At 40.3% G+C, this 27,386-nt stretch overlaps 1 protein-coding gene across 1 annotated transcript; it reads right to left on the bottom strand.

Annotated features, from left to right (window-relative positions):
* Positions 1-476: 476 nt before the first annotated feature.
* Positions 477-27,386, bottom strand: PAN2 (poly(A) specific ribonuclease subunit PAN2). Its single transcript, XM_063426695.1, has 26 exons — positions 27,079-27,386; positions 24,755-25,092; positions 21,241-21,410; positions 20,891-21,011; positions 19,842-19,919; positions 19,340-19,607; positions 18,742-19,084; positions 18,345-18,441; positions 17,673-17,780; positions 17,285-17,404; positions 16,713-16,841; positions 11,234-11,436; positions 10,923-11,068; positions 7,343-7,449; positions 6,773-6,871; positions 5,434-5,513; positions 5,185-5,326; positions 4,535-4,660; positions 4,367-4,426; positions 3,485-3,575; positions 3,203-3,360; positions 2,922-3,065; positions 2,585-2,764; positions 2,403-2,496; positions 2,005-2,202; positions 477-662 (listed from the first exon to the last, which is right to left on the bottom strand). The coding sequence occupies exons 2-26, from the start codon at positions 25,064-25,066 to the stop codon at positions 628-630; spliced, it is 3,609 nt and encodes a 1,202-aa protein (XP_063282765.1). The 5' UTR covers positions 25,067-25,092; positions 27,079-27,386; the 3' UTR covers positions 477-627.

The raw sequence follows: 27,386 nt of genomic DNA, 5'->3' as shown, positions 1-27,386 counted from the left end.
GTTTCAGCCTTGTTAGGCATCATCAGTGAGGCATAGCTGATATCTCTAGGCACCGTGAGCAAGGGGTCCACGTCTGGATTACCCTTTAACCCCTTAAGGACCAAACTTCTGGAATAAAAGGGAATCATGACATGTCACACATGTCATGTGTCCTTAAGGGGTTAAACTTGGAGAGAAGAAAACAGGTCGCAAGAGTATTCTGAGAATGGACAGCAGCTGAAATAGCCTGCCCTTCGGTGGGCTTCGGTAATCCAAAGATTGGCAAGAGGCGAGAAAGCTTGATTTCAGGAAACGATCTGCCAATGAAAACTTGCTGGTGACTGGAGTTTATTGTATTCACTTCATATCCTAACCAAATTAGAGTTTCAGCACCTACCTATGGATTTCAAGTTATATGCATCTTAAGCCATAATATGAAGCTCAGATTTAGGTTGATCCAGAAAGTCCACACAAAATGTAGAATTAAGACACAGATAGCCAGTTGCAGCTTTGTTTATTAAAATGTGATGTCTGCGTTCACAGAACGGCTTTGGACTTGTGAAATCACAATTCATTACAAATAAAAAAAGCAATAAAAATGGAAAATAGTTTCCACTATCATTAAAAAAAATAATAATTAAAATAAAATTAGAGTCCCACCATAGCTGAATACACTGGCGCATCTGTGAATAAAAAGAGAAGTGGAGATAAGTTAGACATTTCGACATAGGCACCATGTTTATTTATCATTGTAAGAGTTTAAGAACTGGTCATAATCTTGGGAGGAGAAAGTTATACCAGAAATACAAAGTTCAGTGTTAAAAGTAAAGGTGAGATCAAAGTGTGAAGATAGAAAAGAGAAAGTTAAAAAAAAAAAAAATTAAGCAAAAAACACAAGTTGCTTTGAGGGAAGGGCAGAATATGTTGGGTGTGTACACGATTCTAGACGGAGATTCCACAAAAAAACCCACAAAAAAACAAAACAAAACACAACTTACTGTATGTAGTACCCTTTAACAAGCTGAAATAACCAGTATGCTGCTGTTACTCAAAAATATATGTCTCCACTAGAAAACGTGAGCAAGTCAAAAATGGGGGATGACCTGTTGATACTTATCAAGTACTGTTCCTTAATATATGTATTGTGTGCAATTTTTTATTAAAAAGAATCAGAAGCAGCCCCCACTGAGCAACACCAGTATACTTTATTTTCAGGTCTAAGGTACTACATTGTTTAATTTCAGATTAGTGATCTCCATTGCCGGCTGGATTGATACAGGATCAGTTTTGTCCATTTGGAATATTTATGAAATCTGGACTTTAGGTTTCTAACTGCTTGTGATACGTGAAGGGTCAGTTTACTGCACCAGTGGATTCCAAGTAATTTTTCCACAGCTTGTGATCTTTGTGCTTGAATGTAACAGGGCAGTATTTTATGGACCTTAAAACAAAGTATTAAAAGGAAACATTCCTAGTACAAAAGGGGAAGTCATCAAGTAGCTCCCTGGCTAAACACAAGATTACCCACTAAAGTGAGAATTCAATGGAAATTTCAAAATTTAATGCCATGATAGAAAACTGGTAAAATTCTCCAAGTTTCAATTTCTAATTTAAATCTGAGCAGTCACTTTGAATTCTCACTTTTATGAAAATAAACCTGTGTTCATGCTCCCATATAGTCAGACTGCATTCAATTAGAGTTTTGATTTACATTGGTGTGAACTAGAGAGATACAGATCACAGGATTTCAAAATGGACCAGTAAGTTTAACTACTAGCTGGAAAATACAAAGGGAATTCTGTAGTATGACATTTGAACAGAAAAAAAAAAAATTAAACAATCTCCCTTTACTGGCCTGCAGGTAAAAAGAAACGAGAACATATCAGGCAACGTTTAAAAAAAAAAAAAAAAAAAAAGGCAATAAAGGGAAGTTGAATATCTGCAGGTTAAAGAGTAGATCAATGGCGAGTTAAAATGAGATGTCCCCACTAAGATCAGGGTCAAGAAGCATTGAGTTGACTTTACTTTTTGGGCTGTTTTGGTTCTCTGGCTCTGGAACTTTCCAGTCCATCTTACGACCCTTCTCATAGAGTCCTTTCAGCACCTTGCGGAAATTCTCAGGTTCGGTCCCATTCCGGCTCAACTCCAGGTACTTGCGATAAAGCTGCAAAGCTGACCGAGCATCTTCTATACTGTCATGTGTCTCCCCTTGGATTTTCAGATCTGTAGAAATTATCCAGTGAGAATTCAGTCTATTTCTGTACATTAAGACTGATAACCTGAATACATTGTATTTTATTGCCCGACTTGTTATTCCTACAGATTGCAGCCGAAATAAAATTCATAATGTTTCAATTTCTATAAAGTTTGAAGTAGTCAATTGATCTTTTGTTAACCTAAAAAGGATAAAATTTGAAGCTTACCAAGAAAGTACCAAGCTAAATAACGAAGAGAGATCATCCTTTTGCGGGGAATGTGGAACAAGTATACAGTGTCAATCACCTGATCTTTTGGCACCTGATAGGGGAAGGAAAAATGTGATCAGACTTTCACTGACCCATCTACATATTTGGCATGGAAAGAGGTAGATTATATATAATCCTACCATGAGGTTTATCACACGAAAGTCTTTCTGCAACCCATGACCAACAAACTTTACTCCCACATCAATGAGAAACCTTAGCTTTAGGTATGTGGATTTAAGGGTTGTCAAATGCTTAGATGAGATCTTGGCATCTAGGTCACCTGGTTTAATACCAGAGTATTGAGTAAGGTAATCCACAACCTGGAAAGGGAAAATAAAAAAAGAGGATATGAATTTCATACTCTACAGAACATTCCCAATCGCATTACATTAGTATTTGACAAATCATGGCCTACATTTTGGAATCAAAATTCACAGTCAGGTAAAACAGATCTTTTGAGATAAAGCAGCAGGTCACCTGTTCCTGTGTAGAGATGTAGTCATCAATGAATGGTACTCCCTCATTGGGTCCTTGCCCCCTCACACATGTAATACGGGCCACAGACATCTGGCTTGGTTTTATGGTGGACTTTGTACCATCACTGCGAAGCTCAGCCTCCTCCTAAATTAAGCATGATAGTTGAAGTTAGCTGTTGGGGTTCACTCCCTCCCCCCTCAAAGGGATTGTGGTACAAACCATTCTAAATTCAAAAGTTGCACTTAATTTTTTTCACTTTTATCTATACATATAGTTGGCACCTGATTGAGTGTAACAAATTCTGCATCAAGTCCGACCAGCTCCCCTGTTTGTGGCATTTCGCTTCGTAAAAGAGGAATGAAAGTTGCATGGCACTTCCGCTGTTTCCTGGCCAAGGATGCTTCTGCCAACAATACATTAGCTTCTATTGGGTTCTTGACTGCAAATGAAATAAGATTAGGAAGTCAAAGTGTCAGTCCACTAAGGCGAACCCCCCCCAAACATTCAAAGGGCGCTAATTAAAAATAAGTCAGCCATAAAAAGTTTCACATTAAACCACTTACTTGACAAGTTGTACTTTACATTCACATTTCTTTTGGAATAGAATAAGATTGCAGGAACTTTCCATGCCATGTCAAACTGCACCGCCTCACACTTCCCGGAAAGAGAAAGTTATAGCCCATATTAATAAGTAAATTCTGCAACATTTATTATAGATATGGATGCAAGTTTAAAAACAAAACACAAACAAAGTAGAATGTGTTACAGTTCCAATGTCTAGGATACTATAGAGCAAGAGGTTATACACACAGCAAGGCTTTGACATTTGAGAGGCTTCAGTGTTTTTAAACGGAAAGGACAGTGTCCAGAGATAAGTGGAATGAGTGAATTAAATGCACTCTGTTGGAACACTGAACAGATCAAGAGTTGGAGTTTGGTTTCCATTCCTTGCATAGTTTATGGTACATGGGGGTCCCCTGCCTCACGCTCTTGCAATACTTCTCAAATAGGAGGAAGCTATTCTTCCATCTTCCCACACAGGCAATTATTTCTATGTGTCAGTGCGACTGGTGGTTCTTCATAGAGTATCAATAGGACAAGCCAAGCACTGCCCAACTTGTCTGCAAATCCTTGAGAATTTACATAACGAAACAAGCTTCAAAAGTAAGTTCTACATACAAGTTTAATCTTATTCCATAAACCCCCAACCAGCATCAATTCAAACAGACCAGAATGAGATGCTCTGGCATGTGGGAGGAATCGATCTGCAAATGGACCCACTAAACCGTTCATGCTGCGTCTTTCAAGGCAAGCATATAAAAATTTTAGCATTTTGAATCCATTAATGCGGTCATTTGACCAAGAGCCCCTTTGTATGTTTTGTGGACTAACCCCCACACCCCAAATATTCAATTGCTATAGATTATACAAGTGGAATTGCTTACCTTATCAACAGGCTCTATAAGAAAATCGTTGAAAAGGTACCACTGCTGGTGCGTAACACCCTAGAAAAGATAATTCAGAGCAGAAGTGAAATAAATAAAAAAAAAAAAAAATTATATATAAAGATCTTTAGTGCTTAAAAATTCCAGTTTAGAAAAAGATCACCTCACCTCCTTTCTTTGGTGGTAGGTCTCTCCCACTTTTATATGGGCCACCAGACTACCACCTGTGCGTTGATCCAGGATATGAACAACAGTTGCTGTAAGGTCATACACATTTGTGTCTTCATCTGTTGCCTTTGTATTCAAAATAAGAGACCACCTTAATACAACCATATTAACAAAGACACTATATAAATGCTCCAAGTCTAGTTATAACTTGAATGTACATTAGCCCATAGACTGTTGGATCAGTCTGACAACCTTGCAGTATAGATATTACTTCTAAACCGCTACAGCGTTTGTGGGGGGGGGGGGGGTTACAGCAGTTACAGTTCTGCTTTGCAGAAGAATTGGTAAGGAAACTAGATAGAGACCCAGAGGTCCAATCCTGAAATATTGCCTACATGGTGGATGTAAACACACATTCATCAAGAACTGTAGACTTTATATGCTGTAGGACTAGCATTTTTTTTTTTTTAACTATTGAAGACCTATGGAGAAGAATGAAGTGATATGGAGATTTAAAAATGTTGCCATTAAAGAGTAAACATATGTGGTAGGTCAGTGAAATCTTGCTTGTGGAACTCAAGTGCAAGGCTATACTTTGATTTGTGAGAAATCAATCTTGAAATAAAGTAAGCAGATTTGCTACGCTTTACCTCCTCAGTCTCCGAGCAGTTCAAAACCTCAAGCTTTTTGTCTTTGGAAAGCTTCATCTTGAGAGAATAAGGTACCCATACATTGCGCAGTTCTTCAACCGAAGGTGCATAAGGCTCACACGTCTCTGAACTGTACTCACCCCTAACAAGAACATAAAGATAACAAAATTGATCATTCCAGGTTTTCATTGGATTTCCTTTGAAAGAAAGTAAATCAATGCAGTAAAAAAAACTTTACAAATAATGTACCATTGTCCAAAGACTGGCTCCTTGGGGGGAGGAGGTGGGGAAAACAGTTTTATATTTCCCAGCGCTTTCTTGAAGGCATACTAGAAAGGGGAGAAGGAAAAAAAAAAAAAATAAGTTTCAATTAGCACAATTTGCAACACCACAATAATCTAGAATAAGCAAATAGCCAATACATCGAACAACTATCAATCGAAGACTACAAATTTTTTGCACACTGTTTTAATTCCTTTCAATGCACTTACAAAAATGGTGTGTGGTGGGGGTAAACTATTTCAATTTCTGGTATAAGACCGGATGCTGCAATATGATGGCTTAGCCAACTATGGTAAAAAGCTAAAAGTGCAGAACTACTATATGCAACAATAAAGTGCTTCTATGCAATACATATATTCAACAAGTATAGTTAATGTCTTCGTTGCCATAACTGCTAAACAAAACCCCACGATATTGCAAACTATACAAGCACCGCTTACAAGATGGCAGATTATAACCCTGTTGACATTTTCCACAGTTTAACAGCAACATTTACAAACTTAAAAATTAAGGATCTTTTTTTTCGTGCCTCATGCTTCCATCAGCTGGAGCACCATGAGGATTCATTTGAGATTAGACCAACATACTTTAAGTCTCTGGTACAATGGTTTGGTCACAATTTACTATACAGATTTTGACCTGGTCAGAAACTTACCAAGTTATAACAATATATTGCATTCTTGATAGAACTTTGCAGAGATGACACGTTTTAAAGAGTGACACTATAGGCACCCAGACCACTTCATCACTATGAAGTGGTCTGGGTTTCATGTTTCAGTCTGATTAACCATCTGCTTAACCCAATATGTTAGTCATTACAACTACCAAAGTAGATACAAATACAAAAATAAGTCCTGCACTCCGACTCCCACTACTCCGGGCCAGCAGCAATGATGAAAGTACACATTAGCCCCAATACATACAATACAAACGAGAAGAGAGTTACTTGTGCACTATCCTAAATCCCTCTGTTTATTTAAATAACTGGAGGAATCACTCCAATGGCAATTAGATTGCCTTGATGTCGCAGGTGAGCTTACAATCCAACGGCCATTAGTGTCATATTAAAAACCTCCAGTTATGTAAAGATGCAGAGATTTGAGATAGTGTGCAAGTTACTATTTTCTTTGGTTTTAAATCACAACTAGCAAACCGGCAGAGAAGTGTGGAAACCGTTCCAAATCTTACATGGTCTACTCAAGAAAATCATTCACAAGGTACTTTGCAGATTAAAAATCTTTTAGAGAAAGTTTGATAGATTAAGCACAATTTGGACAACCAATATACAGTTTTAGCCAACACTTACCTCAGCTTGTGCTTTCCAGAACTCTTCCTCCTTAGAACTATTCACTTCGCAGTTTATAACCAGCACATCAGGAAGACGGCGAATATTCCGGGTCTGAACCTGTTAACAAGAAGCTATTTTTAGGTCCTAGAAAAGAGTAATACCTAGAATGTTCATTATTCAAAAGGCAGACCCAGGATGGCTGATCTACTCGGATCCAAAGTATAGCAATGGCTACAAAACAGTCTGTAGCATGTTGTAATTGAACATACAGATTTAGTTTAATCACAAACTGAAAGCAGTTTAGCAACCTAAATTCTGCCCTTAGACCAGAAATGTAATAGAGGGCAAAGACCATGGAATACACGTATCACATTGCACTCTAGCACCAGTGTAGCGGATTTCATGGGCAAATAAAGTTTAGGTCAAATATGCAAATTCCAGTATGGTTATTTTAAACAAAACGTGTGCAATTCCCTGTCAAGTGACCAGTCCTGAGAGGGCTAATCAACAATGTGTGAAGTGTCATATTGACAAGTTACATTTGTTGATTAGATTACCAATTGTGCAGCAAACCATTCCAGGACTTACAGAAGGCTGGAATTTCTCACAGTTGTCACACCAGGCCTGGGTATTCTGCTCTGAGCAAATGCTTCTTCTCAATACCTCCACAAACTCATAGTTCTGAGGAGGTTTATCTAAAGCGGGAAGAAAGAAAAACACACTTCAGTTTCTTTATTGGAGGACAGGGAGCCAACCTTGCACAAATATTGAATACAAAACAATCTACAGTGAAATCAAACAGTTTCTGAAGTAGCCGCAATAGAAAATAAGCTGTCCAATAAGTTATGCAGAATGACTCCGCAATGTCTAGCAGGGAGACGGTTCAGAGATTGTCAATACATTTCTAGGGAGAGTTTCATTAAAGATAAGTGGAGATTCCTAACAGTGTTTGTCATGGCAAGGGTGCATAATTCATCGTTGCACTATGGAATATTGTAATCTGTGTAGTGCATAGATGAAGTCGCTGCTTGGTAGAGGTGGTATTGTAAATTCCAAAAGGGGTTAATTTGATTGTATGGGATGGCAGAAGGTTTACAGCCTAAATTACTCTTTGAAGCTGGGACCCCAACAAAGCTACTCTTTAAGGTGTGAGAAGTCACATAAGTGGCATGGAAGTCTGGTTTTAATATAAACTCTAATTTGCCATATGTCTAGATTCCCTCTTTGATATGTTAATGGCCAGTAGCCTTGTGTTCCAGTATCATACCCAAAAGAAACATTAATACTTACCCACAGATTAATAATTAAGCCTTATTTTATTATATTTAGAATGGGACAAGCACAATCTTCTAATCAAGCCCAAACAGGATTTGCGTAACGTAACCATAGAGAAAGGGCTTGTGATGTCTGCTATATTGGGTCACAAGTATGGAGGATGACATATCTATGGAATGGAAAATTGTACATTCATAGGTGCAATTATTTCTGTGGCAAGTACATAAGAGGAGATAGAACCAAATGCGTCCATTTGGATTGATGCTGGTCACAAGGGGGTAGACACTTATAGTTACGCCTAATCTCCACCTCTGGGTGAGGCTTAGTAATCCACAAGCTATATCCAATGATACTGAAGTGTGTATTGTACTTGCTTGGGGCCACAATCTAATTTTGAGCAAGTCATCTTCCTTGCCAGAAGCTTTACTTTGAAAACCTAAGGAGTAAGTAATTAGGACATTTTATCCCTTTTGTTTTAGCTGTTGATGTAACTAATTTGATTGTCATCTATATTTTTGCATGAATTGACTTTTCGCTCATAATAAATATTCCTTTATTAAGTTCTGCCTTTGTCTGGTAAAGAATCATATTACATGAAATAAACTAATTTTTTTTGCAATTGCTTAAATATTGTGCCAAGTTGTATTTGGTGTTTTTTTATTATTAAGTTACCTGGGGGACCAAGGTACCCCATTTACAAATTGTCTTCGTGGTGGCAGTGTTAAAATGGTAATATTTATATTGCCATCACACCACTCCCCTCCCCTCTGTCACTCCTTACATTGGCTTCCTGTATCTTATAGGAGTCAATTCAAGGTACTAATCCACACTTATAAAGCACTGACCAATTCTAGCCTCCTCCTATATCGCTTTACTGATCTGCAGGTATGCCCCTTATCGGTATCTCCGCTCTGCTGCTCACACCCGTACAGCCAACTCACGCTTGCAGGACTTCTCACAGGTGGCTCCCTTCCTAAGCAATAGCCTATAAATGACGATCAAGCTCTCCCTAGTCTTCAATCATTTAAAAAGTGCCTCAAATCCATCTCTTTAGGAAAGCTTATGGCCTCCCAGAGTAACCTCTACCTCACATACCAGTCCCTTGCGCTCTCCTAAAGGGCAGTACTCCATTCTCTCCTCCAGCTCTGCTTCACTCCACCTTGTTTGATTGCTACCTCCTGACCTGTTGTTTTTTTGCCCCACATCCTATAGACTAAGCTCCTTTGGGAAGGGCCCTCTTCAATCTATTGTTACTGTAAGTTTTTGTAATGGTCTTATTTGTTAAATCTCCCCCTTTGATAATATTGTAAAGCGCTACAGAATGAATATGCTGGCGCTATATAAATAGCGGTAATCATACCCAAGTGTGGGTGGTGTTAAGGTGGATTTATATCTGATCTAGCGCAGACAAATTGTGAACTTTTACCACCACACCTATGTCACGCACACTCTTGAAGTAGGGTGAGTTTGTGACAGTGTTCTCTTTATGTTCTTGAAGACTGACAGGGATCCAAACGCTACTTAACTTTGCCATCCATTTAAAGGGACTCTCCAGGCAGCCCTTTTTACTCACCTGGTTCCAGGGCCGGGAGCCTTGTGAAGCTGCGCCCCCTATTTCGTCAAAATGACGAAATAGGCGGGCGTGAGCAGGGAGCAATCAGATGCTTCCATTTGGAAGAGTCATTGCTCCCTTGTGTGCATGCGCGGCTTTGCTGCACATACTTCATAGGGCGGCATTCATGCCGCCCTATGAAGTCCTGAGCGCACTACCGCGCATGCTGTAGTTCAGTTGACTATAGCGTCCCTTTAAAGGACCACTATAGGCACCCAGACCACTTCAGCTTAATGAAGTGGTCTGGGTGCCTGGTCCAGCTAGGGTAAACCCTTTTTTATAAACATAAAAGTTTCAGAGAAACTGCTATGTTTACACTGAGGGTTAATCCAGCCTCCAGTGGTTGTCTCATTGACAGCCGCTTGCGTGCTTTTCACTGTGAAAATCACAGTGTGAAGACGCCAGCGTCCATAGGAAAGCATTGTCAATGCTTTCCTATGAACTGGCTGAATGCGCAGGAGCCGCGCGCCCATTCAGCCGATGACGTCGCTAGGAAGGAGGAGAGGAGGAGAAGAGGAGGAAGAAGAAAGCTCCCGCCTGGTGCTGGAGAAAGGTAAGATTTTAACCCCTTCCTCTCTCCAGAGCCCGGCAGGAGGGGGACCCTGAGGGTGGGGGCATCCTCTGGGCACTATAGTGCCAGGAAAACGAGTATGTTTTCCTGGCACTATAGTGGTCCTTTAAATACCAAAAAAAAAAAAACACAACCACATGAAAATACAGTGATTATGAATGCACTGCATGGAGGAAGAAAGATTGGTTATTTACTAAAAGTGAATTGTCAGAAATGCAAAGTTGATAAAACTAAAAATCGCACATTCCTGATAAAGCAGGCGACATTGTGGTCTGGAATGTGACATTTACTTTGCAAGATTATTCACTAGATTGAATGTTAGCAATTCACAAATAAAGAACCCTGCTTCTCTCTTGTGGGCATTTCCATTGGCCCTGGGAGGATACACCTGATCCAGCCACTGTTGCCAAAGAAATTAAGAAACACTGACATGTTACAAGCAGCAATGGGATCCTTTAGCCAGCTGTTAAAATACTGTGATCACAATCCTCTGCCAGTTACTAGTACAGAATTTTTTTAAAAAGGGAAACATTTATACTGGCAAAAGTATTGACTTTATCATCCCAGTATGTTCAACTTGACTTTCAGTGGCCAGCGTTAAAGAGATCTGCTACACATCTGTGATGACAGGTTAGTCATCACTGGTCAAGAACATTAAACCCCCCTTAGTCCAACAAGTTTCAATGTTCACATGTTAAGGAGTTACGCACCACTTTTGATATCTGGGTAGGACAGAGTGAAAAGCAGAGTTGTGGCTACACGCACGGTGTCTGTTCCACATCGGCACATGCTGCAGTTTTCCACTTCACATCCAAATAGCTGACCAATCACAGAACCTCCTGTTGATGTAAAAGAGCTAAAAAACACAAAAAAACACAGTTAGCATGTTCGTTTAGGCAGAAGATAGCTGTAGAGTTAAAATGCCAAACAATATTAAGTTATTAAACCCGGATCTAAGGAGAGTGGAAGTGCAACAGTCCTGTACATACCATTTTATGGAAACCTATGTGTAAGCATGTACCTGCTGCTCCCAGCACCACGATAAGCTTGTGGCCCCTCCAGCTCCTGTGTTTCTTGATGGAGCTGGGTGAAGAGAAAACGGCACCAGCTCTGAATCAGACGACCTATATTTGTTTTTCCAGTTGCCTCATCAGAATCAGCCAGGATCAACCCAAGGGCTGCTGCTTCTGGGATCGTTCGGAAAGCCCTCAAGAAGTTACTGGCCTTAGGGCAAAAAAAAAAAAAAAAAAAAGTATTTATTTTTTCTTAAATATTTGAAAAAGTGTAAGATTGTTAATTGTTTTAGTAGGAAACGATAAACACTGGTAGAATATCAGAAGACATTCTAAATTGATTTAAATCCTATTCAGAAAAGCTGCCTGACTGATGAAATGTATGTCGAGGCTCAGCTCTGTCCTCTAGCCAGTGATTCCTTTATCTGGATGTCAATCGGTATTTTGCTCCAATTGGAAGTTTGAGACAGTGGTAGATTAATTTCTCTGGCACATGTATAGAGCCTTTATTAATCCTAGCTGCTTTAAGATCAGTTAGATTTTACTTTAACCGTGGTTGTGCAGAAAGCACACAGACATTTTACTAAGCAGCTAGATTACTAGATGAATTCTGCCAACATGTATGTAATTTAGACCAAATATTTCAGTTTGTCATTTGATCACCACCTTTAGATCTCATAACTAGATAACCATTTAGTGGACTGGGCCCCATCAGCACTTTCCTGCAGGTTGGCAACACATGTACTTATTAGCTGATCCTCCAGGGAAAGCTTTACAGATCCATTTATTGCCAGGACCATCGTGTTTCAAGATACTCTGACAGCCATAGAGGTTCTGTATGTAGCATCTGATATTTTGTTGCTCACTGATGGTGCAGCATCTCAGGCTGTGTTAGCCTGATCAAACTACCTGCCCTTGAAGCGCTACATTTAGAAGACTTTGTCTAGGAATTTATATTGGCATTGTATATTCCCCCACCTCACCGTTTAATTTTTCGACCAGTCAGTTGTATAAACTCTTGTATGGAGTGTTTTTATCATTTTACGTCTTTATTGAAAGCCAAGTTCTCTCTTACTGACCAATACTAAGTTGTCAGGGCATTTTTGTTCTACTCCTGTTTTGAAGTTACCATATCTAGGGTTGAGCCCCCTTTCTGTCCATTGACCTTTATACCTATTGCGCCCACACTTGTTAATCTGCTATTCAGACTTTTCACCCAGAAAAAATAAAAAGCTTTGTGCATTGACCCTTTTCACCAGAGGAACACAAGTTGGTTTACTAAGATGAGCAATACAATACCAGACCATGGTTTGCAAAGTTGAGGTGCACAAATACAAGGCCAAAGGGCAGCTTAATTGGCTTTAAAGAAATAAACTACACAATCCATAATTTTCAGTTTAAGCAAATGTTAGAAACTTGATCATAGCATTGATAATTTCTATTTTATTCTATGTTGGGTGAGCAACATCAAGCTGTTTGGTTCTAAAGAATGGTGCAAAGTTCCAGAACTGGGACAGTCACCACAGAATCCAAAGCAGGCCGATTTAACTTGTGATTACTCCATTTGTACAACCTTGCACCACTTTTCTAAAAATACACTTTGATAAGTCTCCCTTGCTGTGATTACACAAATGAGGTAACATTCACAAGTCAAGTCAACTTATGACAAGGTGTTTTGTAATACAAGAAATTTTCCAGGCACTCAAGCTTGACAAAGACCTCATAGCAGGTCAAAACGTTGCGGTTCCTTTTGTTCCATTAAAATTGCCTGAGGCTCGAACACCTTGAGTGCCTGGAGAATTTGTTTTATTGCTGTGGGATTGCTGGTCCTGCTCTGAAGCGCCAGGTGGCTGCTAGGATTGAATGCAGCTATTTTTGCTAAGGTGTTTTGTAATGGCACATTCTACCATGATGTTAAAGGGTTAATCCAAGCAACATTACCAATTCAAGATCACGGAAGTGGTAATGGTGCTACGAGTCTGTATGTGAAGTGTTTTACCATGAAAAAAACTATACATAGATATTGTAGGTGTAACATTCATTAAGGTCCAGTGAATGTAATACAGGGAGGAAAAAAAATATTTGATCCACTGCTGATTTTGAACATTTGCCCACTGACAAAGACATGATCAGTCTATAATTTTAACGGTGAGAAAGAACAAAAAAAAAAAAAAAAGTTTAATTTGTCAATGAATTAAAGAGTATTTGACCACTTCGATTTAGTACTTGGTGGCAAAACCATTGTTGGCAATCACAGAGGTCAGACGTTTCTTGTAGTTGGCCACCAGGTTTGCACACATCTCAGAAGGGATTTTGTCCCACTCCTCTTTGCAGATCCTCTCCAAGTCATTAAGGTTTGAAGCTGACTGCCAACTCGAGCCTTCAGCTCCCTTCACAGATTTTCTATGGGATTAAGGTCTGAAGACTGGCTATGCCACTCCAGAAACTTAATGCGCTTATTCTTGAGCCACTTTTGCCTTGGCTGTGTGTTTTGGGTCATTGTCATGCTGGACACGACCCATTTTCAATGCCCTGGCTGAGGGAAAGTTCTTGGGTTCTCACCCAAGATTTGACGGTACATGGCCCCGTCCATCATTCCTTTGATGCAGTGCAGTTGTCCTGTCCCCTTAGCAGAAAAAAACAAAGCATATTTCCATGTCCATGTTTGAAGGTGGGGATGGTGTTGGTGGTCATCGGCAGCATTCCTCCTTCTCCAAACATGGCAAGTTGAGATGAGGCCAAAGAGCTCAATTTTGGTCTCATCTGACCACAACACTTTCACCCAATTCTCCTCTGAATCATTCAAATGTTAATTTGCAAATTCCAGACTGGTCTGTACATGCGCTTTCTTGAGCAGGGGGACCTTGTGGGCACTGCAGGATTTCAGTCCTTCACGGCGTAGTGTGTTACCAGTTGTTTTCTTGGTGGATTTGGTCCCAGCTTCCTTGAGATCATTAATAAGATCATCCCGTGTAGTTCTGGGCTGATTCCTCACCATTCTAATGATCATCGAAACTCCATGAGGTGAGATCTTGCATGGGGCACCAGACCGAGGGAGACTGACAGTTATTTTGAGTTTCTTCCATTTGTGAATAATCGCACTAACTGTTGTCACCTCCTCACCAAGCTGCTTGGCGATGGTCTTGTAGCCTATTCCATGCTCATGTAGGTCTACAATCTTGTCCCTGACATCCTTCGATAGCTCTTGGCCATGGTGGAGAGTTTGGAATCGGATTGCTTCTGTGGACAGGTGTCTTATACAGCTAACAATCTGAGATTAGGAGCACTCCCTTTAAGAGTGCTCCTAATCTCAACTTGTTACCTGTAATAAATAAATAAAAATAAAGACACCTGGGAGCCATAAGTCTTGCTGATTGGGATCAAATACTTGTTTCACTCAATGACATGCAAATCAAATTATAACTTTGACATGCGTTTATGGGTTTGTGTAACGGATTGCCTGGCACCCCGACTTGGTACCTCAGTTAATGGATGCTCCTAGTGTTTCCTGAGGACTCCAAGCACTCTGGCAGACACCACAATCACCGAATCCGAGAAACCTTTTAAATTCTCCCAAGCATATGAATGCTGTAGACCATTGAATAGGAACCATACGAATAGGCTTGTACTCCTAGCAGTCAACTGGAACAGCATGCAATAAATCCTTCCCCCAATAATGAGACGACACATCACTTTGAGGGTAAAACAGGAACTCTGGACTGGCTCATCCAGCCTGGCTTTTATTACAATAATCCACATACAGGCCACACCCAGGGGGAGGCATAAAATACCCAATCACATACATGGTTCAGCCCACACATCCCCTCCCCTCAGATAACATTAAACCCAATTATCCGGTACACTTTTCCAGCCAAGTTCTGGATGTACCCCAAAAACAGGGGGTACACCTTTAAATCCAGCATTATTCAGGGGGGAAACATATCCAAAATTCAAGTCATTCGGATGAACAGTTCGGGAGATATGGGGTTCCAAAGATTTGACCGACCGCATGGGTAAAGTATCCGAAATCAGTTCCATGCATTTTGGCCCTGCGGTCGGTCACAAACAAGTGAATGAAACAGACGAATTACTGGTGTTATAGAGACTAAGGGGGATTCGCATGAATACCCCAGTTCGTGAGTTTTTCTACCGAACGGCAGGCCGTTCGGTAGTTTCCCCACGAAATCCTGGAAGTCTGGAGGTCTCAGCGGTGTTTGCCTAGTCGAGTGTCCGATTTTAGTTCCAGACGCTCGACGGCAAAACACCGCTGTTCGGTAGTTTAAGATGGCCGCCGCCACGTGTTCGGCTCCCGAATGGCGGCCACCCAGAGGACAAAGACCACACTGCACTGATTGCCAATTACCTGTTTGCAACATTGTTGCAAACGGTAATTGGAGGCACACTCATTCCTGGGTGGTCTGGTTGTTCGGTAGTTTCACTCAATATACTGAATGGAGTGATTCTACCGAACAATCAGATGAATGCTGCATACAAATCACCCAGGTTAAACTTAACACATATATGAATACATATATAATATGAAAGGCAATATACTGAATATGCTTCACCGTCTTAAAGGGACAGTAGTCCCAAAAGTCCCAATCTGTCCATAGATGAGTTTAAAAGGGCCAGCAACAGCAATATACAGTATAACAAGCCCAAATATAAATCTTTAAATGTACCAGTTTTCCAGGGGCCATAGTCAGCGGATAAGAGGCAGGCAGCCAGGCCCCTCCAATGCCCAGTGGCGAGGTGGGTTCCGCCACATTTCTCCCCTTTCCCATTTAGACTATCCAGACTCCAGATCTCCAGTCGGTCTGGGGCTCTGATAGTCGGCTGGCTGTCCTTACAGGGGGTAGTTGTCCAGATGGCCCCCTGCCACTCGTGTCCAGTTGTAAGTCCAAGGCTTGGGGAAAAAGTAATTCGGATGAACAGTTCGGGAGATATGGGGTTCCAAAGATTTGACCGACCGCATGGGGAAAAGTATCCGAAAACAGTTCCATGCATTTTGGCCCTGCGGTCGGTCACAAAAGTCCCAATCTGTCCATAGATGAGTTTAAAAGGGCCAGCAACAGCAATATACAGTATAACAAGCCCAAATATAAATCTTTAAATGCACCAGTTTTCCAGGAGCCATAGTCAGCGGGTAAGAGGCAGGCAGCGGGTAAGAGGCAGGCAGCCAGGCCCCTCCAATGCCCAGTGGCGAGGTGGGTTCCGCCACAGTTTGTTATTCTGTCTCACTGTTAAAATATACCTACCATTAAAATTATAGACTGATTGTCGGTAGACAAATGTTCAGAATTAGAAGGGGGATCAAATGATTTTCCCCCCTCATTGTATGTGGAGTAAAGTTGCATAATCAAAGGAAGACCCCATGTACCAACACAGGAGAGATTTGGAAGTAATGATTTATCAGTTTCTGACTCCGTTAAAGATTTTACACATTTCAGGTTTAAATAGAATAGTTACTAAATAGCATGGACTTACTTGGCAAGGGTCACCTCGGGACAAGTCTAGCATATGGAACAAGAAGCCTAGCTCACAACTCAAACAGAATTCCTTTTGGCACAAGTGGTTTTGTAGCAGGCATCTGATTGGTTCCATCAGGTACGTCACCTGGAATGTAAAGATTAAGACATGCCACTGGAGGTTTTTTTTTTTTAATCCTATACAGGGAGTGTAATTTACACTATTTCTGTAGAAAATCAAAGTAGCAACATGTGAGACAGCTCTAAGTGGCATGTGTCCATTGCATAATTATGCTGTGAATACCTGACTGACACTTTATAGTATGATTAACAGTAGCAGTATGCCAATGGTGTGTACATGCAGCCAAGTAACTGGTTGGGTTTGTGATCGATATGAGCCTAAGTGTTAGTGCCCAATTAAAAAGGCCCTCAATACAGAAGCTCATCAGGATTACATGAGTGTCAGAAACCACAAAGAAAAGTGAATCAATTCAAGATAGAATTGTTCATGGGTTTTTCCACAATTGCCAGTTTAGTAGTAGTAAGTCAAGAACCTACTATGCAATGGTTTTATTGAAGATCATACTGTACCTGTATCATGCAGTTGCAGTAGGCGTTGGGAATATGAGGCTCCAGGCCAGCAAATAAGGTTTTGTTGTAATGTTTAAAGTCAAAGTCTTCCAGACCAAGTTTTGAATATTTAATGGTCACCTACATAAAAAAAAGGAAATAAAAAAAAACCAAAAAAAACACATTAACACCAAAAAGTTAGGCAAGTGAGTGTCACAGTTCAGACAACTATGCCCTATGGACAGGTGTTTCTATATGCAGCCATGCACCAAATGAAGTTTAAGGTAACAGAACAAAAAGCCCAAGAGCCTTGGCTAAGCAAAGTTGCAAATGTCAGAGACCCATATAATGTGATAAGGTGTAGTAGTAAATGTTAAAGGGGACTGCTGAAAAAGTAAGCATTCACAACCTTGCGGTACTTTTTTGCCACCATGTAGAGATGAGGCTCTTCCTCTCGCCCAATTGGAGATTCTGGAACTTGGCTGTAATCATATTCATTGTCCAGTTGATATGGTACCTTTAAGACATTGAAGAAAATAGGGAAAGAATAAGTTACAAGCATTTAGAAGAAGAACATTGTTCTTACTCAGTGTAAAAAAAAATAAAAAAAATTGTTTAACCCTTTAAGGACACATGACGTGTGTGACACGTCATGATTCCCTTTTATTCCAGAAGCTTGGTCCTTAAGGGGTTAAGCAACTTCTCCATGCTTTATACACCCACGGTTCTCTTCTACAGTGTGTTTGTGCATTATAGTTACAGAATATTAAACAATGCATGCGTAGCTTGTTCAAGAACATCAAAATATGTAAATCTTACAGTCTTAATGTCTTTGTGCCATTAATATAAATGGTCACATGTCCTGCTTTAGATTAGGGAAGTTGGAACTTTTGGATGCAGATTACTAAAATGATAACAAGTCTGTACATGTGCATGACATCCACATGCAATTCCAGTTACAGGAAGCATCTACCATACAAGGCATTACAGGCCACTGATTTGACTTAAGCAGGTTTAGTTTGTTAATCAGTTACTTTCCAGTCCTAAAGTGTTCACTCATCCAGAAGTAGCAGAAGCAAACCTGATTCCGAAGTCTTGTTCTAGGATTTGGAGAGTAACCAATAAACCCTACTTGCTTCATGTTGCGCAAGATCTCAGGATCTACAGGAGGAGCTGGTCTAAAAACAAAAACAAGTCACAACATGGCAGGAATTTATTTTTTGGAATATTAAGGATTAATGGGAGTTTTGTTAATAGCAACTGCTCAAAATTAAGTTTTACATTTTGCATTTAACACTGCTCAACAAATTACACACCGCTGATTATTAAAAGGCGTACTGTAGCCTTTGCCTTGAGGTTCTACATTATAATTAAATGGGTAGTTTTCCAGGAGACCAACATTATCCTATCTAGATTACTACTGCAGGGTTTATAAATCAACACTTTAAAATTAAATATGTTTCCCCCCCACTAAATACCGAGGTGCTGGAGTACAGTTAGAAGCAGGCCAGTCTGATAGAAGAGAATCAGTTGTCAGAGGCACAGGAATAAGGGAAAGCGGTAAAAGATCTTGATTCCAATCCAAATGTGGCAAGTTGTCCACAATGCAGGGTATTGCAAATTCTGTGGCTCGAGAGTAGCCATTGAATACGGCTTCAGGAGTGGTCGACCAAATATGAACAATGCCATCAGAGTCCCCAAATGCAAGCACCTGCTTGCTAGTAGATACATTAAATGACATGATTGCTTGGCTCACTGTGCTGACATGGAAGATGTCTGCAGGACTGGCAAGACCAGTGGGTTCACAGAACTGACATTGACCTGTAGAAAGAGATAAACAGTTAGGGCTCTTCTGAGATGCTTCTTGAACGGTTACTCCAACCACCATGACCACTTCAGTGATTTGAAGTTATCATGGTGGTAGGAGTCAGTAAGTGAAGTGTTGCTGCATGACACTGCACTTTGTGAGGTTTGTAATGGTGTGCTGGGGTAGTTGCATTTTACACAGGTAAGGTCACTCTCAAAAGGGATTTAAGTAACCCTTAAGTGTTAAGGGAGGGAAAAGAATAGTCTTACCCTGCTGTGAGATGATTGCTAGTCGTGAGGTATATGTCGGAACAAACCGCAGAAAAAGGGGATCTACATGGACCTGAAGAGGAGTGATAGCTCGCATCATACGCAGGTCATATACTTTTAGGAAACGGTCACAAGTCAATACATTCATGCGACTGGAGAAGCCACAGGTCACTACAAGGTTTCCATGAACATCAAAGTCAGACAAGCTGCCAGAATATACATCAAATTCGTGTTCCATGTTGAATGTACGCAGATCACAGAGGGACAACTAAAATTAAAAAAAAATAAAAAATTAAATGGCTATATAGATTGGCAAAAAAAAACCCCGCCAACATAGGGGTTCAAACTGTCCTCTGTTAGAACTATCCATTTCATTGCTCAATAATGAAACTGCATAACATTTCATAATATGAAGTATCAAGCAAGCACAATTTAGCAACATTCTGTTTTTAGCATTGCTTAATTAGAATGCATGATACATTAATAGGTTAGCCACCAGTACCTTTCCTGATGAATACCCGCAGAAAAAGAAGCGGTTGGATTGCCTCATGACTGTAATTCCAGGGTCCTCTGTGACATACTAGAATTGATAATACAGGCATTAATAATTATGTAACAAGTAAAGAGGCATGGTTAAGAAATCACCGACTGGATGCCATTGGAATTTCAATGCAATCTAAACAATGATCTCATTAGATTAGGAACTACTTTGATGGGCAATCCTAAATTTGACAATAGGCAAACAGCTTCAGAAACAACTTGTCAAATAACAGTAGCAATCTGGCTCATTGCTAGACGTGTTCTGTTGTAGCAACTGCAGTTATGCTGGATCCCCCTCACATGCATGAGAGTACAGCATTAATAGGTTTCCTGGTACATTGTGCTAAGGGGGAGGAACAATATTACAATGTTCTATTTAAACTGTATATCCTTTACTTCTATACAATTAAAACTTTACAGAGTTGAGACCTGAAGAGCAAAGCTCAAACAGAACATAAGTGAGCATCAAATGCCACAGCCAGATATCCACATTTAATTTGGGATAATGTTGAGGGGTGGGGGAACCCCACAGAGGAACTAGTTGTCCTCTATAGGAAGAGACTGGGTGCAAAATGACTGAGGAATGGCTTGTCACAATTCCATTTAAGATGTCTGCAAGTTTACCCAGGCAATAGGGATCCAAAAATTTCTAAGACAATGCCAACCCAGGCCAAGTAAGGATGTTTAAAGCCTTTATATCAGGCTGGTAACCGCTACAAGAACCCTATCCAGTGTATTTACTGGAAGACATTCAATCTGAACAGGAGCCATAGAAATCATAAAAACAGACTTGTATGGCAACTAGATACTTTGCACACCATCTTATATACTAGGCCCACAACTACAGTCTATTTATACCACAACTATAGCTGCCTTGAGTGGAACACCAGCCATCTATCAAGTTGAGCCGCTTAGCTTTTGCTATTGATTAAGTTGATTAGCATTCGCCTACATTTAGATTTGTTGTATCTTGCAGGTCTTACGCAACTCTATTTTAGATGAATTCTTTACCCGGTTTGTTTCCTGCACAGTACTCAAGTCCATCTCAATAACATAATTTTGCATCCCTCCCATGAGCAGCATACTATTTTCTGTAAGAAGCATGCTGTGGTTGTCCACACTTTCGTCCATCCTATGATGAGAAAAGAAAATTTAAACAAAGTTACTCAGACATGGATAAATTATTCATACAGGTAAGATTTGCAACACACTTGTAAAGTTCAGAGAAACCACCATGCCTTATGTACCCCAAATGTTTAAAGTTTTTCAATAAGAAGTCTATTCAATTTAGAACACAAAATCACCACATATCCCCCAGACATTTAGCAGAAGAGAGGGATATTTTAATGTTAATTACTCACAGGTAGTCAAACATGGTAAGTCCTCCACGGGTCATACATCTCAGATTGTTTTTGGTGAGGAACATGACCCCTGTCTGCAAACTCTGAATCTGTCGGATGTCATTGCTGGCATGTATTTGGAAGGAGGAAAATCTCTCAAGGGTAGGACTGAAGAATGAGGTAGCATGACCCTGTAAAGGAGAAGGACGCAATTACCATAAGGAATAGATACTTTAGTACATTTTCCTTACTGACCCAATTCTCCATTCATACAACCTTTTCAAAGAACTTGTTATGTTAAATGTCAAGTTATGCACATTATACAAAGCCAGGGAATTTTACTTGAACAGTGGGGAAAAATAAAATAAAAAAAACACACCTCTTTGGCTGTCAGTGACTAGACAAGGAAAAAGGTACTTTAAGTTACAACCTATACTTTCCTATTCATCTAAAGTTTGATTTTGATCACAATTTGTAACAGTTTGGTTGTTAGACAGGTTAATATGGATATGGAAGTTTCCCTTAAGGTTTCTTGAGATTTGGATACAAAATACAACCACAAATTAGAAAATTCAGTTTGTACCATGTGCCATGAAACAATGAAGTTCCCAAATAATTATAGTTGTCACCTTGTTATCCCCAGTAAGGACCACAGGCACTCCAAATTGAGCCAAGCTTTTTTTCCTAATAAATCTGCATACGGTTTCAATTTGGAGTGCGTGTGGTCCTTTCTTCTTTCGTGTATAATTCTGGGATTGCTGGTCCTGATCCGGAGCACCCTTGGCCGTTGGGATTGAGTGCGGTTCACACCATCTACTTTGCACTTGTTATCCCCAGTAGCACATAGAATTAGAACATAAGGTTACAATTGCTTTAATGGAGAGGATTTTGGGCAAGACAGACCATTATAAAGCCAGAGTTCTATTTTTGACCTTCTGTACTTTTTTGCAGGACAAAATACCAATAAATGTATGCCAGAGTTTATATAAAAGCTTAAAGGGTTACTCCAACCACCATGACTACTTCTGCTTTTAGAGATTGTCACTTTTAGGAGTTTCTGCTTGAAACGCTGCACATACAGATATCTGCAGTTTGAAGCATGGGCTACTTGCACCCTCAGCACACTTGCCTAAACCAGTCCAGAATGAAATGCATCTGATTGGATTTCAGACAGGTAGTGGAAACAAGCATGGAAGACCTTACCTGACTGGCGCTGTAATAAGGCGGAATTTTTTTTTTTTTTAAGTTAAATAATGGAGGTACCTGGTTAATGATGCATAATAAAGTCAAGAACAAAAACTTGAAGGTAGTCATTCTTTAAGCCTGCATTTCAATTTAACATTTGCCAAAAAAAAAAAATACACTGTTCTCAAGCTTGACAAATGCTGTCATGAGAGCTGAAATTTTGCTTATGTGACAAATTGCCACTGATTGCCCAGGACAGTTTTTCCACAAAAAGTCGTATGCCTTTATGGATTGTCATGAAAGCTTCAGACTGAATTATACAGGTGACACTCGAAAAATTAGAATATTGTGCAAAAGTAAATATCAGTAATGTAACTTAAAAGGGGAAATTAATACGAGAGACGCATTACATGCAAAGCAAGATAGTTCAAGTCGTCATTTGTCATAAGTGCGATGATTATGGCTTACAGCTCATGAAAACCCCAAATCCACAATCTCAGTAAATTAGAATATTGTGAAAAGGTGCAATATTCTAGGCTCCGTGTCCCACTCTAATCAGCTAAGTAAGCCATAACACCTGCAAAAGGGTTTCAGAAGCGACTTACCTGGGCTAAAGAAAAATAGACCTGGTCTGTTGCTCAGTGGTCCTCTTTTCTGATGAGAGCAACTTTTGCATCTCATTTGGAAACCAAGGACCCAGAGTCTGCAGGAAGAATGGAGAGGCACACACACTGCAAGATGCTTGAAGTCCAGGGTGAAGTTTCCACAGTGTGTTGATTTGGGGAGCCAAGTCATCTGCTGGTGTTGGTCCACTGTGCTTCATTAAGTCCAGGGTCAACGCAGCAGTCTACCAGCAGATTTGGGAGCACTTCATGCTTCCTTCCGCAGACTAGCTTTATGGGGATGCAGACTTCATTTTCCAGCAGGACTTGACACCTGCCCACACTGCCAAAAGCACCAAAGCCTGGTTCAATGATCGTGGGATTACTGTGCTTGATTGGCCAGCAAACTCGCCTGACCTGAACCCCATAGAGAATCTATGGGGCATTGCCAAGAGAAAGAGGAGAGACATGAGACCGAACAATGCAGAAGAGCTGAAGGCCACTATTGAAGCATCCTGGTCTTCCATGACACCTCAGCAGTGCCACAGACTGAGCTTCTATGCCACGCCACATTGAGGCAGTAATTTCTGCAAAAGGGGCCCAAACTGAGTCCATATGCATGCTTACACTTTTCAGAGGTCCGATATTGTTGTATGTACACTCCTTGTTTTATTGATTGCATGTAATATTCTAATTTACGGAGATTGTGGATTTGGGGTTTTCATGAGCTGTAAACCATAATCATTGCACTTAAGACAAATCACGGCTTGAACTATCTTGCTTTGCATGTAATACGTCTCTCATATATTAGTTTCCCTTTTACGTTGCATTACTGAAATAAGTGAACTTTTGCACGATATTTTAAGTTTTCTACATCCGGTTATTACACAACAGTTGTCAAATAATTCACAAAGCAAATTTCACAAGCTTTATTCTGCTTGTAATATTGGTGAAGTCAGAAAACCATAAGAGTCTTAACACAGAGATTAAGAAAAAATAAAAACAATTTATGCCGAGTGTTGAGCTTGATTGGCCAATGCTGCAACTGACCAAAAAAATTGAAAGAAAAAGTTAAAATAATTCTAACAGGTAACTGTTGGGCCTTCCAGTGTATACTTCAAGGTACCACTAAACAGCTTTGTAAATTATTGATTTTGCAGAACTGTATTTTAGCTACATTGCTAATTTTTCCCCCCAAATGTTTTAACTTGCCAAGGAATTGTTAAGAGTTACTCCAACCATCGTTACTTGCAGCCTGCTGTAGTGGTTATGATGTTAGAGTACCCTGGTTTGCACTCTTATGTTTAAGACATCCGACTTCTGCAGAGCTGCAGAGGCCAGACGCCCAGCCTCCTGGACATTTGCGGAGAGTCAGCTGATCACTTAATGAAACTGATCATAGACATAGCACTGCAAATACAGACTCCAAGCACCATCGACACTTTATCTGATATGGATAAAAATGGTGTTGAAAGTTTCACAAACATGGGCATATGATTGCATCAATAGTGTCAATAGGATGGCTTTGTGGAGCAGATTTGGAGAGGTTGGAAAGAGTATTACATAGACTAGTGTCAGGACTTAAAGTTTAAGGGCCCTATGCTACTAGCCAGGGCCTCAATGGCACTTACCAATGGCTGGTAGAGAAAATTTTGAGTCCTGCTAGTGCAACATTACATTGAGGAAATTAGTAATTTCAAATACATAATTAAGAAGTTAATGATGGGTGGAGAAAGACACAGACTTACTCCATGGTTGCCAACCCAGAGCAACTCCTCATGCAGATCAAAGTTAACAGCAGAGAGTGGAATGCCAACTTCAGACACTGCTGTGTGGAGCTCAGAGTATATGCCACCCATTAGTCCAACATTATCCTGGACAGAAAGCCCATCTAGTCCGGCTGCATCAGGATCTAGGTCTACAGGTTGCAGAAGGTTGGGGTTTAGGTGGGGATCAAGAACTTGGTCCAAGGGTGCATGTAATGGAGGTGGATGGAGTGGAGGTGGATGAAGTGGAGGTGCATATTCCACCAGGGCTGGATCCATGCCATCAAAGTTCATGGCTAGATGAAGAGGATATCCCAGTCCTAAATATAAAAATGAAGATATTAAATAGGTTAACTGGCATTTGTATCAATGTTTTTAATGAAAGCTGATCAGGCATTTACATTATATGGTCAGGAATTATGCACGCCAAATTCTATGCAAGCCAAATTTGGCAATCCAGAAGATCTCACAGGCAGATGAAAGTACTGGGGTGGACATGTGTGCGCAGCTCTCTCTGGCACAGACAAGCATTGGAGCTTCCCACAGCCATAGACAAAATAAAGGCTGTGTTTCTCATTGTACTTATGTAAGCATAAACCCACACTACATTATCAGGGTTATTCAAAGTGAATTTCAAATTTAAGGTCAAATAAATAACTGACCTTGAAACATAGTTAGCAATTCTTTCAGTTTCCTGACTCTGTCCTTAAATTTCTCACTTTAAATTCCCTGCACTTCTCACTTTAGTGAACACTTAAGTAACCCTTATTAAAAAATAAATAAAATTATTTCAAAACCTACATCTCATTTTAATGAACAGAATTTGGCATTATTAGACCACGCTCACTTGGACAAGTCACATTTTTCTGTTCTTTATAACGCCAGTTTTTTTTTTTTTTTATAAACAAGTAAACAATCAAATATATGGTTTTAATTCATGCAAGATTGATAAAAAGTTAGAAAAGGCAGCTGTGGAGTCTAGGGACACATCCTCTTGCAGGTATGTGTTGGCACAGAGACTGGGTTCACTCCAGTATTCTAGTACCAGCATCTACACACCTGGGTGTTCCTGTAGGAGAGGGCCATTAAGGTGCTCCTTTCTCCGCATACACTCTTTTGAAAAGGTTATGCTTAGCACCATGTCTACTTTAACTTGTTAAGGTGCTTATAGTTTAAGTACCCAGTCTTTGTAGAGAGCTAGAATACGAGCAGTACATAAAGAACTTGGTCAGAGTTTTTTATCCCCCAGTTCTTACAAAAGACAAGCCACAGATGGAGCATTTACAAAATAGCTCTGCAAAAACTAACAAAGCACTGATCGGATGGGTTTATAGCACAGTTCCACTCATTTGATGGAAGGAGTAGAACTGCTGTTGGATAGGTATGTAGGTTAAGAGTTTGTTCCTGGTGTGGATGGAGTCCACCTAACACAGTGCACCAAGAGACATTTTCAAGGTAATGTCTGAATTATCAAATGCATAAATGGGGTACTCTGTAGTTCAGTTTGCACAATCCAATAGTTGCCACTTTACTACTGGAACAGACTTGGCAAATACCAAAATCCTGGACTGTTGTGCGTGGAGAAAAAAAAAAAAAAAGTGTTAGGTACTGTTGATTTAACCCTTAAGCTTTACTCATATGGTAAAAGAATTCATGAATACTGTGGCAGTTTGACTCATGTGGGATCACACTGTCCCAACCCCTACCCAATTAGGCTATACATATGCCCAGGGCTAGTTTGAGGGACATGTCCACCATAGTGAATTTAAACTTTTTGGGGGGCCCAATTCACACTATTAAACCTTCAGCAAACTATGAATCTTTCAGAATTAGACTGGTAGATTACAGGGCAAGTCTCAATTAGCCATGGTCATTGTGGTTAGACCGAGGAGAGAACCTTCCCACACTGTTCTGAACAGAATAGAACACTGGGAGAATCTACAACAGACTAACAGCGAACATGGAACCCAGTGTTACAAAATTACTGCTTTCACAACACTCTAAGAGTTATTAACCGAGGGATCTAGTGAGACCCCCACATTAGTATTATTAATGGGGCGGGAGGTCATACTATGGAATCACATTTTAATACAACCCTTAAGCTGCTGAGGTTTATGGGAGTTACAATCCACAGCTGTCTTCTCCCCCAAAGAAAACGCAGACATTTTTATTGATGCATCAGTAGGATAATTGATTAAAACAATACAAGCCATTCAGCTGCTACGTAGTTAATATGTTATTATAGATATAAAATGATCCATCCCGGTGTGCAGGGAGCAGCTATAACATGCAGGCGGTCCTCCTACCCCAGCTGTGTAAGATAAATGCACCCCGCGATCACGGCTGCAGAGAGGATAAAAGCAGCGGATACTTCCCTCCTACATGCTGGTCTTGGAGGATGAGACCAGGGTGACAACTAAACTCTTGGTTCCAAAACATGAGGACGGGCAGCAGAATCCACCAATCACAGGAGGGCAGAATCCAGATCCACCAATCGGAGAGCGGGCGGGGCTGCACACTCGCGAGGACGATTGTTGACGGAAGCAGCGTGCGCTGGGGTAATGTGAGAGCGCAGAACGGAGACCCCGCAGGGCCAAACTTCAACTGGTTCCGA

Source organism: Pelobates fuscus, chromosome 1 (genome assembly GCF_036172605.1).
Source record: "Pelobates fuscus isolate aPelFus1 chromosome 1, aPelFus1.pri, whole genome shotgun sequence".
NCBI lineage: Eukaryota > Metazoa > Chordata > Amphibia > Anura > Pelobatidae > Pelobates > Pelobates fuscus.
The sequence above is the reverse complement of the archived record's forward strand: the minus strand, read 5'-3'. Positions and strand labels throughout refer to the sequence as shown.